Source organism: Saimiri boliviensis, chromosome 17, assembly GCF_048565385.1.
Source record: "Saimiri boliviensis isolate mSaiBol1 chromosome 17, mSaiBol1.pri, whole genome shotgun sequence".
NCBI lineage: Eukaryota > Metazoa > Chordata > Mammalia > Primates > Cebidae > Saimiri > Saimiri boliviensis.
This window is the reverse complement of record NC_133465.1, coordinates 47,278,836-47,297,367: the sequence shown is the minus strand read 5'-3', so window position 1 is coordinate 47,297,367 and position 18,532 is coordinate 47,278,836. Positions and strand designations below refer to the sequence as shown.

General features: G+C 44.8%; 1 protein-coding gene across 1 annotated transcript; it reads left to right on the top strand.

Moving 5' to 3' along the window:
- The first annotated feature begins 373 nt into the window (after window positions 1-373).
- Window positions 374-18,366, top strand: KLHL11 (kelch like family member 11). The gene is made up of 2 exons (XM_003942864.4): window positions 374-965; window positions 11,565-18,366. The coding sequence occupies exons 1-2, from the start codon at window positions 421-423 to the stop codon at window positions 13,144-13,146; spliced, it is 2,127 nt and encodes a 708-aa protein (XP_003942913.3). The 5' UTR covers window positions 374-420; the 3' UTR covers window positions 13,147-18,366.
- The last annotated feature ends 166 nt before the right edge of the window (window positions 18,367-18,532 follow it).

Below are 18,532 nucleotides of genomic sequence, written 5' to 3'. Positions count from 1 at the left end.
CCCCATGTTTAGAAGATAAATTGGGGGTAACGGGTAACTCACCCCTCATCCACTTAGCTAGGACTCAATCTTATAAAAATCCTGTATTGTCACTTAAGGCTTTAACAACGGGTGATGATCGAAGGTGGCTTTTACTAGACAAAATGACTGCAGAGAGCATGCTACCCCCTAAGGAAAGCGAGCGAGCCATCCTCACACCGATGTCCTGGTAAGAGGCCTGGGGCGAAGTCTTCCCGACTAGGCGACGATTATAGCCGAACCTCATCAAGGTTCGGGGCTGGGAGGCGAGGTGGCGCATGCGCAGTCGGCGGGCGACACGGCTCCGCCCCGCGCGCACTATTTAATCCCAGAATCCCTCTGTGTCGCACCAAACGGCCGCATCGTTCCAAGGCTGCGGAGGCCGGGCGCGGTAGCGTCAAGATGGCGGCTGCGGCAGTGGCGGCAGCGGCGGCGGCGGCCGCGGCTGCATCTCTTCAGGTGCTGGAGATGGAAAGCATGGAGACAGCCGCCGCCGGCTCTGCAGGACTGGCTGCGGAAGTCCGAGGCAGCGGCACGGTGGACTTCGGGCCTGGGCCGGGGATCTCTGCCATGGAGGCGAGCGGGGGCGATCCGGGCCCAGAAGCCGAGGATTTCGAGTGTAGCTCTCACTGCTCAGAGCTGTCCTGGCGGCAGAACGAGCAGCGGCGCCAGGGCCTCTTCTGCGACATTACCCTGTGCTTCGGCGGGGCTGGAGGCCGCGAGTTCCGGGCCCACCGCTCGGTACTGGCCGCCGCCACCGAATATTTCACGCCCCTGCTGTCGGGCCAGTTCTCCGAGTCCCGCTCGGGACGGGTGGAGATGCGCAAGTGGAGCTCCGAGCCGGGGCCCGAACCTGACACAGTGGAAGCCGTTATCGAGTATATGTACACCGGGCGCATCCGCGTCAGCACAGGCAGCGTGCACGAGGTGCTGGAGTTGGCCGACAGGTAAGCGAGGGAGGCAGGAGCGCGGAGGGCGGCGGGCGCGGAGAGTGGGAGATGCTCGCCAGCGGACGGGCGGGCAGTGCCTGCCACGGCAGCCCGCGAGTCCTGAGTGGGCGCATTGGGTTCACACTTGCTGAGCGTCTGCTGGGGGGCAGCCACAGAGCTGGGCGAGGAGGATGCACCCGCAGGTCAGACGAGGGCGCCCCGCACCCAGGGAGCTCACATACTGACTGGGTGTTGGGACGAAGGTGATGAAAAGGAAAGTCAGTATGTGTTAAGTGTTGTGCGGACGTTCAAAAGGAGTGAAAAGATGCGGATTGAATAAAGACCGTTCTGAGGAGGTGACGTTTCGACCGACCTCTAAATGTCAAAAAAATAACTGACCATGCAAAGATGGGGAATGAACATTACAGACAGCGCAAAGGCCCTCGGGCAGGATCCAGTTTAGCTTAGAGAAAAGCCTTAAAATACAGTCCAGTGAGACTATCTAGTGGAGGAAAAGGAAAAGGATGCGTGAGATGCGTTGGAATAACGACTTTGGGTTTCACTGAGTGTGATAGGAAGCTGGGTAAAGAAATGATCTAAGTATTTAAATATTAGTCTGCCACTGTGGTAAATGGGTTGTAGGGAGCAAGAATGGATGCTCCAGGGACGGGTTAGAAGGCAGGTAATAGTGTGCCGGGCGCGGTGGCTCAAGCCTGTAATCCCCGCACTTTGGGAGGCCGAGGCGGGTGGATCACGAGGTCAAGAGATCAAGACCAACCTGGTCAACATGGTGAAACCCCGTCTCTACTAAAAATACAAAAAATTAGCTGGGCATGGTGGTGCATGCCTGTAATCCCAGCTACTCGGGAGGCTGAGGCAGGAGATTTGCCTGAACCCAGGAGGCGGAGGTTGCAGTGAGCCGAGATCGTGCCATTGCACTCCAGCCTGGGTAACAAGAGCGAAACTCCATCTCAAGGAAAAAAAAAAAAAAAAAAAGAAGGCAGGTAATACCATTTATAGAGATGGGGAGGCGTTTGTTTTGGCAATTATCATCTTACAGATTCGTTAACAAAAACGCATCCACTCAGATGCAGGATTCTGAGGTACTAGGGTTTCAGCAGTGATCAAAACAGACAAAAGTGCTTTTCCTTATCGCACTTACGTTGGTAGATGGACGGTAAATAAGTAAAATGTATAGCCTGTTATGATGGTTATCACTGATGAAAAATACAGCATGGGGGAAGTACATAGAAAGTGCTGGGGGAAAGGAAGTGTTTTTCAAATTGGGTGGGTAGAGACTGCCTCTGGAACAAGACGTTTTGCTTAGAACCGAAGGAGGGAGGTAAAGAGTGTGTCAGGTAGGGGACACAGGTACAGAGGCCCTGAGGAGGAGCTTGCTGTGTGTTAGAGAACAGCGGGAGCCAGTGTGGCTGTGTCAGAGGGATGCCTGGTGAGAGGAACAGGAGAAGCCCCAGGATGGTAATGGGTATGGATCCAGATCCCATAGGGCCTTGATGGCCTGTGGAAGGACATGAGCTTTTATTCTGATTGAAATGGGAAGGTTTGGGGCAGAGGAATGATGCAGCCTGATTTGAAGAATAGTGCTGTGTTGAAAAAGGATGTGGCGGCCAGGCACGGTAGCTCACGCCTGTAATCTCAGCCCTTTGGGAGGCCATGGTGGGTGGATGCTTGAGGTCAGGAGTTTGAGACCAGCCTGGGCAACATGGTGAAACACCGTCTCTACTGAAAAATACAAAAATTAGGCGTGGTGGCCTGCCTGTAATCCCAGCTGTTGGGGAGGCTGAGGCACGAGAATCGCTTGAGCCTGGGAGGCAGGAGGTTGCAGTAAGCCGAGATTGCACCACTGCACTCCAGCCTGGCCAGCAGAGTGAGACTCTTGTCTCAAAAAAAAAAAACAACAACAACAAAAAACAATGATATGGGGCCGGGCGCGGTGGCTCAAACCTGTAATCCCAGCACTTTGGGAGGCCGAGGCGGGTGGATCACGAGGTCGAGAGATCGAGACCAACCTGGTCAACATGGTGAAACCCGGTCTCTACTAAAAATACAAAAAATTAGCTGGGCATGGTGGCGCGTGCCTGTAATCCCAGCTACTCAGGAGGCTGAGGCAGGAGAATTGCCTGAACCCAGGAGGCGGAGGTTGCGGTGAGCCGAGATCGCGCCATTGCACTCCAGCCTGGGTAACAAGAGCGAAACTCCGTCTCAAAAAAAAAAAAAAAAAAAAACAATGATATGGCATTGAGGAGGGGGCAACAAGGGCAAACACAGAGAGACTAGTGTAGGTGGTTGTGGCAGTGGTGGTGGAGGCTTGGATTAAGGAGGGAGAAGTAAAGGTGATGAGAAGTGCTCTGGTTCTAGATGTATTTTGAAGTTTGATGAGATGAATTTGCTGCTGGATTTGATGTGGGGTATAGGGGAAAAGACTGCTACCTGGGCCGGGCGCGGTGGCTCAAGCCTGTAATCCCAGCACTTTGGGAGGCCGAGGTGGGTGGATCACGAGGTCAAGAGATCGAGACCATCCTGGTCAACATGGTGAAACCCCGTCTCTGCTAAAAAAAAATACAAAAAATCAGCTGGGCATGGTGGTGCGTGCCTGTAATCCCAGCTACTCAGGAGGCTGAGGCAGGAGAATTGCCTGAACCCAGGAGGCGGAGGTTGCGGTGAGCCGAGATCGCGCCATTGCACTCCAGCCTGGGTAACAAGAGCGAAACTCCATCTCAAAGAAAAAAAAAAAAAAAAAAAAAGACTGCTACCTTTTTGACCCAAGCAATTGGAAGGATGGAATTATTAAGATGTGAAAGATTGCAGTAGAGCAAATCTGGGAGGAAGATCGGGAGTTTGGATTTGGTTAAGGAGGTGCCTGGGGCAGTTGAATATAAGCACAGGGGAGCTAGAGATACAAACTGGGGAAATTAGCATATAAATGGTAACTAAAGCCCAGGGGCTGGATGGTATTACTTAGGGAGTGAACCCCGGGGTTCTCTAGAATGTGAAAGAGGAGCCGGCTGGGTGAGTTGGCTTATGCCTGTAATCCTAGCAGTTTGGGAGACTAGGAGTTCAAGACTACCTGGGCGACATGATGAAACTGTCTCTACTGAAAATACAAAAATTAGCAGGATGTGGTGGCAGGTGCCTGTAATCCCAACTACTCGGGAGGCTGAGGCAGACAGGAGAATTGCTTGAACCCAGGAGGTGGAGGTTGCAGTGAGCTGAGATTTTGCCACAGCACCCCAACCTGGGCAACAGAGTGAGAGTCGGTCTCAAAAAAAAAAAAAAAAAAAAGGAGACTGATCTCTTGGAAACGTAGAAAGGAAGGATGCCAAGGAGGGAGTAGCGAGTCATGTCAACTCTGTCAACCCATAAGTGATGGTTGCAGGTCATTATTGCCATTGACAAGAGCTAGTTAAGCCTTGCTTTATAAAGAGGACCAGAAAAATGGTACAAACGTGGAAATGTTTTTCGGGGGGGAGGCAATCCCACCGATGTAAGAGATACTAGAGCATGTTTGTTTGCTGCTGAAAACGATTCAGTAGATGAGGAGTAATTGATGTTACAGGAGCAGAAGAGTGATTGCAGGAGTAAAGTCCTTGCAGCCAAGAAGGGAACTGTAGGAGTAGAAGAAGGGTGATCCCTTTTCTCCTTATCATAGCTGACATTCTTAAAAGACAGGTTATAGGACAGAGAAAAGTGTAAGATTATTACAGGCAAATGTGTGCTCGAGAGTCAGACAAAATAAAACTCTTAAGAGCGGCTGACATTTTTAGAACATCCTGTGGTTACAGAAAGAATAGGGACTTCGAGTGCATCAAGACAGGTTATGGGAGAGCCAGGAGAGGAAGGCACGGCACCACAGGCTGTCATGTTAGGCAGCAGCTGTCACAAAGAATAGATGTATCCTGTCACAAAGAATAGATTTAAAGTGTCGGACCTTAGCCTCCTTAGTTTTTCCTGTGAGTGCATCTTTCCTAGATCTGGGGGGAGGGGGCTTCAGAGAAAGCCTGTTTACCTCACTAATGTGGATTTTCTCTAAAGATACAAATCTCCCCCACGAAAGACAGCTCTTCAAAGAGAGTCCTGTGCTTTCAGCCCCTCTGAATATGTCAAAGAAGTATATTTTTGTGTGAAATACTCTGTTTCAGTATAAAGTCTATATTAAAATTGGAAAGGTTGGACTGCGAAGGCAGAATATAGGGTACAGCTGCTGGCAGATGAAGTTCCTGCCTGATTGTTTTCTCAAGAGGCTGGGTCATCAATGAGAAGGTGGAGTGGGTTGAGCATAGCTCTGAGGGAGAGAGGGTTGTTGCTGAAAATGGGTGGAAAAGGGTCATTGCACTCACCCAAGCTGTGTTTGATTCTGTCATATGATCTTGAGTTTGAAAGATTTGCCCCTGCTCTACTGGGGAGTTAGAAGAGAGGATAGGATGCTCCAGGCATTTTACTCAAAACTTTTCTCTCAGCCTGTCAGAGGCTAAGCAGCTGGCTTTTGTCAGGCACTGTTTGACATGCCCTGCAGCCAGCCATCACATTTAATCTTCCCATCAGTTCTAAGGCAGGACCCTCCACTCCTACCCCTAAATGCATTCTGACTGTTGATGATCATGCCTGCCTCACTGGGCACTTGTAAGGATCAGAAATATACTAATAGAATATGCCTGATGCCCCTCACATGACAGATGCCTAGTATATGACAGCTATTTTCATAAAGCATTGCTTCCAGACACTTAAGGGAACATGTCTCTGAATTACCTGGAGTGTGTGCTGAAACTAGGAGCCCAGGACAGCCTGGGAATCAGGTGACACTGGCACCCAAACGTCTCTGGGAGCCGCTATATTCCTTACCATTCCACTTTGTCTTTGCTTTATCTCTAAAATGATATGTTCCCTTAAAAGGGTGAAGGGAGCCTGCCGTATTCATCTTCATATTATAGTTAAGATAGTTACTAAGCACAGTCACTAATAAATGGTTACTGAATTGGGAGAGGCCTGAACTGATGAAGTGATTCTTAATCCTGTTTTTTTTTTTTTTTTTTTTTTGAGAGACGGAGTTTCGCTCTTGTTACCCAGGCTGGAGTGCAATGGCACGATCTCGGCTCACCGCAACCTCCGCCTCCTGGGTTCAGGCAATTCTCCTGCCTCAGCCTCCTGAGTAGCTGGGATTATAGGCACGCGCCACCATGCCCAGCTAATTTTTTGTATTTTTAGTAGAGATGGGGTTTCACCATGTTGACCAGGTTGGTCTCTATCTCTCGACCTTGTGATCCACCCACCTCGGCCTCCCAAAGTGCTGGGATTACAGGCTTGAGCCACCGCGCCTGGCTTAATCTTGTTTTAAAGTTTTTCTTAGTTCTGGGGACTTAGTCTTTTTAAAGCAGTGGTCTCAAATTGGCTATCCTCAGGCTGATTGCTGCCAGATTTAAGAATTTGTCTGAAATGATTGTGGGGTTTTTTTAATTTACCTTTAAATGAATTTAGGTGAGCAGACAATATTTAGTCAGCTACATGCCAAATCACTTTGTTTTGTTTTTTAACCTACACTTTTTTTTTTTTTTTTTTTTTGAGATGGAGTCTCTCTGTGTCACCCAGGCCGGAGTGCAGTGGCATGATCTCGGCTCACTGCAACCTCTGCCCCCAGGTTCAGGCAATTCTTCTGCCTTAGGCTCCTGAGTAGCTGGGACTACAGGTACCCGCCACCATGCTGGGCTAATTTTTGTATTTTTTGTTTTTGTTTTTTGAGATGGAGTCTCACTCTGTTGCTAGAGTGCAGTGGCACGATGTCAGCTCACTGCAACTTCCGCCTTGCGGGTTCAAGTGATTCTCCTGCTCAGCCTCTCAAGTAACTGGGATTATAGGTGTATGCCACCATACCTGGCTAATTTTTTTTTTTTTTTTTTTTTTTTTTTTTTTGAGATGGAGTTTCGCTCTTGTTACCCAGGCTGGAGTGCAGTGGTGCGATCTCAGCTCACCGCAACCTCCGGCTCCTGGGTTCAGGCAATTCTCCTGCCTCGGCCTCCTGAGTAGCTGGGGTTACAGGCACGCACCACCATGCCCAGCTAATTTTTTGTATTTTTAGTAGAGACAGGGTTTCACCATGTTGACCAGGATGGTCTCGATCTCTTGACCTCATGATCCACCCACCTCGGCCTCCCGAAGTGCTGGGATTACAGGCTTGAGCCACTGCGCCCGGCCCTAATTTTTGTGTTTTTAGTAGAGTTGGGGTTTTGCCATGTTGGCCAGGCTGGTCTTGAACTTCTGACCTCAGATTATCCACCCACCGTGGTCTCCCAAAGTGCTGGGATTATAGGCATGAACCACTGAGCCTGGCCTAATTTTTCTATTTTAGTAAAGACAAGGTTTTACCATTTTGGCCAGATTGGTCTTGAACTCCTGACCTCAAGTGATCCTCCTGCCTTAGCCTCTCAAAGTGTTGGGATTACAGGCCTGAGCCACTGTGCCTGGCCTGAGTCACTGCACCCAGCCTCTACACATGTTTTTTTGTTGTGTTTTTGTGTTGTATCCTGCTTCTTCAGATGTTTGAGTTTGCGTGGCATCCCTGCTTTAGTGAGAACCCAGTTCAGGACAGATCTTCTGAGTACTCCATCCCCTCTGGCTGCCCGAAGAAAAAGCTCTGGTGATGAGATTAAAACCTCTGACATAGGGAGTATATGTATTCAGGGTATCTTAAATCTATGCTCCTGGAAAAAAATTTTCAAAATAAAATAAAACCTCTAGCAGAAAGTCTGTTTCTTCTGATACCTGACTGAAGAGACCCCCCAACAAGTTCCTGCCTGGCTCTTACTTTATAGCATAAGGTCCTTTCACTGAGACCTTGTTTCATTTAAAAAGAGGCTAGTGCACTGGGTGTGGTGGCTTACACCTGTAATCTCAGCACTTTGGGAGGCTAAAGTGGGCAGATTGCTTGAGTTCAGGAGTTTGAGACCATTCTGGGCAACATGGCAAAACCTTGTCTCTACAAAAAAAAAAAAAAAAAAAAGTATCTGGGTGTGGTGGCGTTTGCCTGTAGTCCCAGCAACTTGGGAGGTAAAGGTGAGAATCACTTGAGCCCAAGAAGTCGATACTGCAATTGAGGCTGCACTGAGCCATGATTGCACACTACATTCCAGCCTGGGTGACAGTGAGACTCTGTCTCAAAAAAACCAAAAACAGGCCGGGCGCGGTGGCTCACGCCTGTAATCCCAGCACTTTGGGAGGCCGAGGCAGGTGGATCACAAGGTCGAGAGATCGAGACCATCCTGGTCAACATGGTGAAACCCCGTCTCTACTAAAAATACAAAAAATTAGCTGGGCATGGTGGCACATGCCTGTAATCCCAGCTACTCAGGAGACTGAGGCAGGAGAATTGCCTGAACCCAGGAGGCGGAGGCTGCGGTGAGCCGAGATCGCGCCATTGCACTCCAGCCTGGGTAACAAGAGCGAAACTCCGTCTCAAAAAAAAAAAAAAAAAACCAAAAACAAACAAAAAGCATGAGGCTGGTGACTAGCAAGGAATTAGGGAAGAACGGCAAAGACAAGTTTGGATAGGGATTTGCCTTTGCCAAGGACAAATCAAAGTGAAAATAAAGTATGGGACTGTTGTACTTTATTAAATATGTTTCATGAAACCTTATATAATTAAAAATTCCTGGCTGGGCGCAGTGGTTCATGCCTGTAATTCCAGCATTTTGGGAGGCTGAGGTCAGGAGTTTGAGACCAGCCTGGCTAACATGGTGAAACCCCATCCCTACTAAAAAATACAAAAAATTAGCCGGGCATGGTGGTGTGTGCCTGTAATCCCAGCTGCTCAGGAGGCTGAGACAAGAGAATCCCTTGAACCCAGGAGGCAGAGGTTGCAGTGAGCCGAGATTGTGCCACTGCTCTCCAGCCTGGCAGCAGAACAAGACTCCATCCCAAAAACCAAAAACAAACAACCAAAAAACTCCAGCTGGATCTAGTGTCATGTGCCTGTGGTCCCTGCTACTCTGGAAGCTGAGGCAGAAGGATTGCTTGAGCCTAGGAGTTTGGGGCTGTAGTTCACTGTGATCACACCTGTGAATATAGCTCCTGCACTCCAGTCTGGGCAGCATAGTGAAAACTTGTCTCCTAAAATAAAAACTCCGTTTTGTGTTTTCTCATATATATATGTTTGTATTTCATATATATGTAATTATATAAACTATAATATAATAATACTTTAAATATATCTTATATAAATATGATTTTTATATATACATATATATATATATATATTTTTTTTTTTTTTTTTTTTTTTTTTTTTTGAGATGGAGTCTTGCTCTGTCACCCGGGCTAGAGTACAGTGATGCAATCTTGGGTCACTGCAACCTCCGCCTCCTGGGTTCAAGCCATTCTCCTGCCTCAGCCTCCTGAATAGCTGGGACTTCAGGCGTCTGCCACCACACCCGGCTGATATTTGTATTTTTAGTAGAGACAAGATTTTACCATGTTGGCTAGGCTGATCTTGAACTCCTGACCTCGTGATCTGCCTGCCTTGGCCTCCCAAAGTGCTGGGATTACAGACATGAGCCACCATGCCCGGCCTATGTATTTTTTTTCTTAAGAGATAGTCTTGCTTTGTTGCCCACGCTGGAGTGCAGTGGCTATTCACAGGCACGATTATAGCTCACTAGAGCCTTGAACTCCTGACCTCAACCAATCCTCTTGCCTAAGCCTCCTGAGTAGCTGAGACTACAGGCATGCATCACCATGCCCAGCTCTGTATGTGCTTCTTTTTGAGGCTAGAATCTCATTCTGTCACCCAAGCTGGAGTGCAGTGGCAAAATCTCAGCTCACTGCAACCTCCGCCTCCCAGGTTCAAGCGATTTTCTTCCCTCAACCTCTTGAGTAGCTGGGATTGCAGGTACCCACTACCAAGCCCAGCTAATTTTTGTGTTTTAAGAGACAGGGTTTTGCCATGTTGCCTAGGCTAGTCTCAAACTCCTGGCTCAAGTGATTCTCAGCCTCCCAAAAGTGCTGGGATTACAGGTGTGAGCCACCATGCCCAGCCTATACGATGTGCTTTTTTTTTTTTTTTTTTTGAGACGGAGCTTTGCTCTTGTTACCCAGGCTGGAGTGCAATGGCGCGATCTCAGCTCACCGCAACCGCCGGCTCCTGGGTTCCAGCAATTCTCCTGCCTCAGCCTCCTGAGTAGCTGGGATTACAGGCACGTGCCACCATGCCCAGCTAATTTTTTGTATTTTTAGTAGAGATGGGGTTTCACCATGTTGACCAGGATGGTCTCATCTCTTGACCTCATGATCCACCCGCCTCGGCCTCCCAAAGTGCTGGGATTACAGGCTTGAGCCACCACACCCGGCCTGTATGTGCTTTTAAAAATCCTTTTCCAGCACAATATTTCCTAATTTGGGGGTGGGTTTTTTTTTTCCAGATTTTGTGTATAAAATGAGATTAACCATTTCAATATATATAATTTAGATGCTCTCAAAATATGACCATAGACTGGGTATGGTGGCTCATACCTGTAATCCAAAACTCTCTGGGAAGCAGAGGCAGGAGGATTGCTTAAGGTAAGGAGTTCAAGACCAGTGTGGACAATATAGTGAGACCTCATTTCTAAAATAATAATAATAATAATAATTTTTTAAAAAGGTAGGCCGTGGCCAGGTGGGATGCTCACACCTGTAATTCCAACACTTTGGGAGGCCGAGGTAGGCAGATTACCTGAGGTCAGGAGTTCAAGACCAGCCTGCCAACATAGTGAAACCTCATCTCTACTAAAAAAAAAATACAAACATTAGTCAGATATGGTGGCACATGCCTGTAATCCCAGCTGCTTGGTAGGCTGAGGTAGGAGAATTGCTTGAGCGGGGGAGACAGAGGTTGCAGTGAGCCGAGATGGTGCTACTGTACTCCAGCTTGGCCAACAGAGTGAGACTGTGTCTCAGAAAAAAAAAAATGTAGGTCAGGCATGGTAGCTCACACTTGTAATCCCAGTACTTTGGGAGGCCGAGGCAGGCAGATCACTTTGAGGTCAGGAGTTTGAGACCAGCCTGGCCAACATAGTGAAACCCCACCTCTACTAAAAATACAAAAATTAGCTGGACATGGTGGCAGGTAGCTGTAATCCCAGCTACTTGGGAAGCTGAGGCAAGAGAATCGCTGGAACCCAGGGGGCAGAGGTTGCAGTGAGCCGAGAACACACCACTGCACTCCCACGTGGTGACAGAGTGAGACCCTGTCTGAAAAAAAAAAAGAAAAAAAATGTGGCCGGGCGCAGTGGCTCAAGCCTGTAATCCCAGCACTTTGGGAGGCCGAGGCGGGCAGATCACAAGGTTAAGAGATCGAGACCATCCTGGCCAACATGATGAAACCTCATCTCTACTAAAAATACAAAAATTAGCAGGGCGTGGTGGTGCGTGCCTGTAGTCCCAGCTACTTGGGAGGCTGAGGCAGGAGAATTGCTTGAACCCAGGAGGCGGAGGTTGCAGTGAGCTGAGATTGTGCCACTGCACTCCAGCCTAACGCCTGGCGACAGAGTGAGACTCTGTCTCAAAAGAAAAAAAGGAACCACATGAAATATGTGCATTTGAAAAATTAATCTTTTCCCTTTTTCTTGATTTTAGGTTCCTACTAATTCGTTTAAAAGAATTTTGTGGAGAATTTCTTAAGAAAAAACTTCATCTCTCAAATTGTGTGGCAATTCATAGCTTAGCCCACATGTACACCCTGAGCCAACTTGCTCTGAAGGCTGCTGATATGATACGGAGAAATTTCCACAAAGTGATTCAGGATGAAGAATTTTATACATTACCTTTCCATCTCATTAGAGACTGGCTTTCAGATTTGGAAATTACGGTTGATTCTGAAGAGGTTCTCTTTGAAACCGTTTTGAAATGGGTTCAGAGAAATGCTGAAGAGAGAGAGAGATACTTTGAAGAACTTTTTAAATTGCTCAGGTTGTCCCAGATGAAACCTACCTACCTTACACGACATGTCAAACCAGAGAGGCTGGTAGCCAATAATGAAGTTTGCGTCAAGTTGGTGGCCGACGCAGTGGAGAGGCATGCTCTGAGAGCTGAGAATATACAATCTGGCACATTCCAGCTCCCCACGTCTCATGTTTCACTACTGCCTCGTTATGGGCAAAATATGGATGTGATCATGGTTATTGGAGGTGTGTCAGAAGGAGGGGACTATTTAAGTGAATGTGTGGGATATTTTGTTGATGAGGATAGATGGGTAAACCTGCCACATATTCATAATCACCTCGATGGACATGCTGTTGCAGTAACAGAATCCTACGTGTATGTTGCGGGATCAATGGAGCCAGGGTTTGCTAAAACTGTAGAAAGGTATAACCCAAATTTGAATACATGGGAACATGTTTGTAGTCTGATGACAAGAAAGCATTCTTTTGGGCTAACAGAAGTCAAAGGGAAGCTCTATAGCATTGGAGGACATGGCAACTTTAGTCCTGGTTTTAAAGATGTGACTGTTTATAATCCTGAGCTTGATAAATGGCACAACTTGGAATCGGCACCAAAGATTCTTCGAGATGTCAAAGCACTAGGCATTGAAGACCGGTTTGTATACATTGCTGCCCGCACTCCTGTGGACCGGGACACTGAAGATGGACTAAAGGCTGTAATTACTTGCTATGATACAGAGACTCGACAGTGGCAAGATGTGGAATCTTTGCCACTTATTGACAATTACTGCTTTTTCCAGATGTCTGTGGTCAATTCAAACTTTTATCAGACAGCATCATGTTGTCCCAAGAGTTATTGTTTAGAAAACGAAGAGGCAGTAAGAAAAATTGCCAGCCAAGTATCTGATGAGATCCTTGAAAGCTTGCCTCCAGAAGTCCTGAGCATCGAAGGAGCAGCCATTTGCTATTACAAAGATGATGTCTTCATTATTGGAGGCTGGAAAAACAGTGATGATATAGATAAGCAGTATCGGAAAGAAGCCTACCGATACTGTGCGGAGAGGAAGAGGTGGATGCTTCTTCCTCCTATGCCACAACCTCGTTGTAGAGCCACTGCTTGTCACGTGAGGATCCCATACCGATACTTGCATGGCACGCAGAGATATCCCATGCCTCAAAACCTAATGTGGCAGAAGGACCGCATCAGACAGATGCAAGAGATACATCGTCACGCCCTAAACATGCGGCGGGTGCCAAGCTCTCAGATTGAATGCTAGGCTCTCTCAAGTGTGCAGCTTAAAACTGTTATACCCATTTCGTGAAGCTGAAGATACCCAGGCTGTTACTTGAAAAAGTATGTCAATAACTTATTTTCTACGTGAACTGGTTATTACCCCATATAAAGGAAATACAGTTAAAACTAGAGAATGGGAAACTCAGTTCAATACATGGTCGTTTTGTTAGCTTGCAATCTTTGTCTTTGGTTGGTTTGTGCTAGCTAAATAAGATCTTATTAAAGACAAATGGGAAAATCAGGTGTAGTTGCTTGGCTGTTTTTCTGCCAACGAGTTATAACTCCTTTGTCTTGGGGACTTGTTTTGAACATGCTTTAAGCACCAATTTTATTTGCACATTTACTTTGATATTCTTTCTCATTTTTCATGAAATGATTGATTTTGGCAAGATCGGACTTATGCATTGAGCCCTCATCTGCAGGAGGCATGTGCAATAGTGAGATGAAATTTGGATGAAAATGCTCAATATTTCAGCAAGATGGTTTGAGAATGTTTGCATTATACTTTCTTATGTTTATCTAGAAATGCCATTTTCATTTCTAGAAGATGTGACTGATGAGAAATTTGTGATTGGCTCATGCATTTTTTGAATGTTTTTCATTAGCAGCTGTTTATAGACTTTAAGGCTTCGGTCTGAGGTGAGGGTAGTTGGCAAAAGTATGGATCTTTAGCTGATTGACTAAATACACAGCAGGTCACATGTGTGAACTTTCTTTCTGTAAGAAGAAAAGTATTAGTGTAGACTGAGAAAGGCATTTAAAAAATTCTTTAAACACTTTTTTTCAGGAGTTGCAGGATAATTTGAGGATATGTTAATGAGTGTAAATAATGCCTATGACAATCGACACTCAATGCCTTCCATTTTAATTTTTGCTTTAATGCATATTATATAGAATTTTCGTTTTTCCCTTTTTTTGTCTTTGAGATGGAATCTCACTCTGGCCCAGGCTGGAGTGCAGTGGCTCGATCTCAGCTCACTGCAACCTCCGCCTCCCAGGAGGTTCAAGTGATTCTTTTGCTTCAGCCTCCCAAGTAGAATGACAGGCATGTACCACCACGCCTGGCTAATTTTTGTATTTCTCGTAGAGACGGGGTTTCACCATGTTGGCCAGGTTTTCTCAATCACCTGACCTCAAGTGATTCACCCACCTCAGCCTCCCAAAGTGCTGGGATTACATGAGCCACCGTGCCTGGCTTTTTTTTTTTTTTTTTTTTAAAAGGCAAAGCCTTGCTCTTGTCACTCAGACTGGAGTGCAGTGGCAAAATCTTTGCTCACTGCAACCTCTGCCTCCCAGGTTCAAGTGATTCTCCTGCCTCAGCCTCCTGAGTAGCTCAGATTACAGGTGCCCACCACAACGCCCAGCTAATTTATCTACTTTTAGTAGAGACAGGCTTTTGCCATGTTGGCCAGGCTGTTCTTGAACTCCTGACCTCAGGTGATCCACCCACCTCAACCTCCCAAAAGTGCTGGGATTACAGGCTTGAGCCACCACACCCGGCCCATTATTACTTCCTACAAGAACTGTTTTTTTCAAAATGGGAAAGAAGTCACAATTTAGAGAAATGTTACTAAAGAGAAGCCTTATTATTTCTGGCCCTGATTGTTACATTTTATCTAGTTGCTCTACACTTTTAAACTTTGCCTGAGCCTAGGATACCAAATTTGGGTACATAATTTTGGCTCCTAAAGATTTATGAGCTGGGCACAGTGGCTCACGACTGTAATCCCAGCACTTTGGGCTAAGCTGAGGTGGGCAAATTTTGAGCTCAGGAGTTCAAGACCAGCCTGGGGAACATAGCAAGACCCTGTCTCTACAAAAAGTACAACAATTAGCTTGAGTATGGTGGCTGGCATGGGCCTGTAGTCCCTCCTACTTGAGGCCAAGAAGGGAGCATCACCAGAGCCCAGGAGGTTGAGGCTGTAGTGAGCCATGATCATGTCACTGTACTCCAGCCTAGGTGACAGATGCTGTCTCAAATAAAAATTTAAAAAGATCACTGAAGCTATCTTTTATTTAGTTTTATACATTGTTCTAATTCTCTGTCTCCTGAACTTTAAAAAAGTTAGCACTCAAATCGACTTTTTTTTTTTTTTTTTTTTTTTTTTTTTTTTGCGATGGGGTGTCACTTTGTCACCCAGGTTGGAGTGTAGGGACGCGATCTTGGCTCACTATACCCTCCATCTCCTGGATACAAGCCATCTTCCCACCTTAGCCTACTGAGTAGCTGGGACTACAGGCATGTGCCACCATGCCCAGCTGATTTGTGTGTGTGAGTGTGTGTGTATTTTAGATGGGGTTTCATCACGTTGCCCAGGCTAGTCTCAAACTCTTGGGCTCAGGAGATCCACCCCATTGGCCTCCCAAGGTGCTGGGATTGTGGATGTGAGCCACCATTCCTGGCCTCAAATTGACTCCTAGTGCTCAGTATAAAAGATTCCTAACAGTTTGCAATGTAGTTTTCTTGTTTTTTTATTTTTTTAAGCTATGAAGTCTCACCTTATTGGTCAGGCTGGTCCCAAGCTCCTTTCCTCAAGCAATCCTCCCACCTTGGTGTCCCAAAGAGCCACCTGCCCAGTGATTTATCCTGTTTCTTAAGGAATGTCTTTACCTTCTTAGACATTTTGAAATGCCATTCTAAAGTCAAATTCCAAGTGCAGTCATGTTTTTTTTTCCTAGTCCATTATAGTTAACCTTATTAGTGATCAAATACCGAAAGAAAAAAGCACAACCAGAAATTTTGGCTATTTGCTGCAAGACTAATAGTTTTAGCTCTTGGGTCTATACTAAGAACTTGAAATTTTTAAATTAGTATCCCTGCCTAGGAGAAAAGTTTTTAATAAATGTGTGATGTGTTAAAGTTGAAAATCAACTTTAAATCCCTTTAATTTAGACTAGAGTGGGTGTGGGAAATTGCAAGTCTATTTCTACATATAAGGATATATTATCCTACCCCACCACTACCTTCTTCTCAATTTCCATTTCTTTATAGTCATTTTAATAAAAGCCATTTGGATTCTGAGAAGCACTAATTCCTAGTTGTGAGAGGTCTATGCAAGTAAGAGTGAATCATTAAGTGAAGCTCATTGAATAAAGTTCTCATTTCTCTCCAATAGACCATGCTAGCAAACTTCCTTTTCTTGTGTTTAAATAATTTAATATCTCACTCTGATAGTTTTTCACTAGAAGGGTGTGATGTGTTTTTGTTTTTTGTTCTCAGAGTTGTCTTCTGAGATAATCATTACCAAGTCTTTGGTGGGGTTGTGTTTTTTTTACATGGTGTGACAAAAATTATAACTCATAAGATTTAGGCATAATCTGGTTTTAAAACCTTTATTGAAACTGTTGTTTTTTTAACTTAGCAGGCAGCCTAGGCCATGGCTGAAAAGAAGGGGTAAGTCCTTCATTGCATGATGATGTGTGCAGGTTTTCTGGAATTTCTGATTTTTATATTTGAATTCACATGTGTGATTTCACATCAATAACTTGTGTTTCTGAAGTATCCTAACTAACTTGTTAATAAGGAAAGAAACCAGATTTGCTTAAATTGTTCAAGGCTGACATTCTGAAATTCTAAACTGGAAATAACTTGCCAGAGTATTTGGAAAGATTCTAATTACAAGGATCAGGCCTAAAATAACTCCTTGGGAAAGAAATTTCCTTTTTGATGAAAACTTAAAAGATGGTTTTTGGTAATGTAAGCAGTTAAAAACATGACTTTAGAAAGACAGTTTAATGTGTGTTCAAGCAAACCTTTGTTTTATTGCTGTTGCTTTTGCTTATGTTTGTAGAAGAGAGAGGAAGTCATTATACCAAAAAGTAATATGTATATAACTTTGAGTGAGGCTACTTATATCTTAGACTGGGTATCCTTGAACTATATCTACCCCACCATGGCTTAAAAAAATCAGTGGTGTATATTGAGAATGTCAGTCATGAGCTTAGTGTTTAAGTAACACATCCCACTTACAGTTGTTTGCATGATTAGTCTTGTGTATCTTGATATTCAACCTTGCTTTTGCTGTGCCAGTTCAAAAATAACTTTTTTGCTGAAAACTCTTAAAATTAATGACATCAGTTTTGTTTTGATCACCTGGTTTTATATAGTATTTCTGGGACCAAAAAATTTAAATATACTTTTTTAGTATGGAACAGAAATTTGAAGCTGGAAAGATAGTGTTTATGGAAGATTCGTGTGCTTTTGTGTTTTTAAACCCATCAGGCTGCTAGTAAGGCAGTTTCTAGGGCTCACTTTTCCTCATTACCTCTTGACTAGTGTAGCATGTGGTATGTTTAAAATTCTTCATTTTCTGCTTCGTAATTCTAATAACACTATACTATATGTAGACAAATGAGCTGAATCGTATATTTTAGTTATTTGATCTAATCAAGCATAACTAACGGGACTTCTTTTTTGGTACTTTTCTCAAATTAAGTGTAAATATAGTATACTGACCACATTTCATGTCTTTGAAAGTATACATTATTGTAAAGCAAGTACTCTGTCTATACCAGAGGGTGCTTTAACTGTAAAATACTTGAGAAACAATTCAGTCTCACCTGAACTCTGAAACATTTTGGCACAGTTCATCACTCCAGTTTGTTACTTTCTTGAGAATAGTCTATTTTTTGTTTTTGTTATTATAATGTTATGTTCTGGTTATTGGAAACAGAACAGCTCATAGTTGAGTGATGTAATATAATAACAGTAATATAACCTAGTAGTGATTTTGCTTCAAGGAATTTAATTAGATAGCAAAATCACTGCTGTTTGTTGATGACATTTGTAGGGCTTTTTTTGTCTTGCTCTGTGACCATCACTACAAATGTCTTACGTTGAAGCACAGACAGACTGTAGAGCACTTGTTAACTTAATCCTCCTGCGTAATGCACTCGTGGAAAGTAGTGCTTGCTAGATGTTTGAAGATTTTATGATCCATCTGCTTGGGCTCGTTATTTGTAAAATAAACATTTAGTTTAAGTTGATGTAGTGAGTTTTTTGGGCTAGTAGTATCCAAGTCCCTACTCTACTGAAAATACAATCCTCACTATCTCCCTTTAAGTCAGAGGAGATGTAGTATTTAGAACACCTTGAGACATTACTTTGTAAAATAGCTTGTTTTATGTTCTTGAAGCTATCTTGTTCTCTGTTAAAGCTACTAATTGTCTCAGTGTAAGTTTTAAATAAACATACTTCTTTAAAGCTGGTTTGTACCATGTGGTTTTTCTTCTTTAATTATGCACTGTTGGATATCATTGCCTTCTTCCCTGCCTCCCTCCCGCTCCCTCATTCAACCATCACTCCCTTCAGCTGAATGTTTTCCAGTACTCTTCAAAGTTTAAACACTGCATTTATTAAAAAAAAAAAA

Coding starts and splice junctions, on each gene's coding strand:
- KLHL11 (XM_003942864.4), top strand. CDS start 421: ATGGCGGCTGCGGCAGTGGCGGCAGCGGCGGCGGCGGCCGCGGCTGCA. Junction 966..11,564: donor GTGCTGGAGTTGGCCGACAG/GTAAGCGAGGGA, acceptor TCTTGATTTTAG/GTTCCTACTAATTCGTTTAA.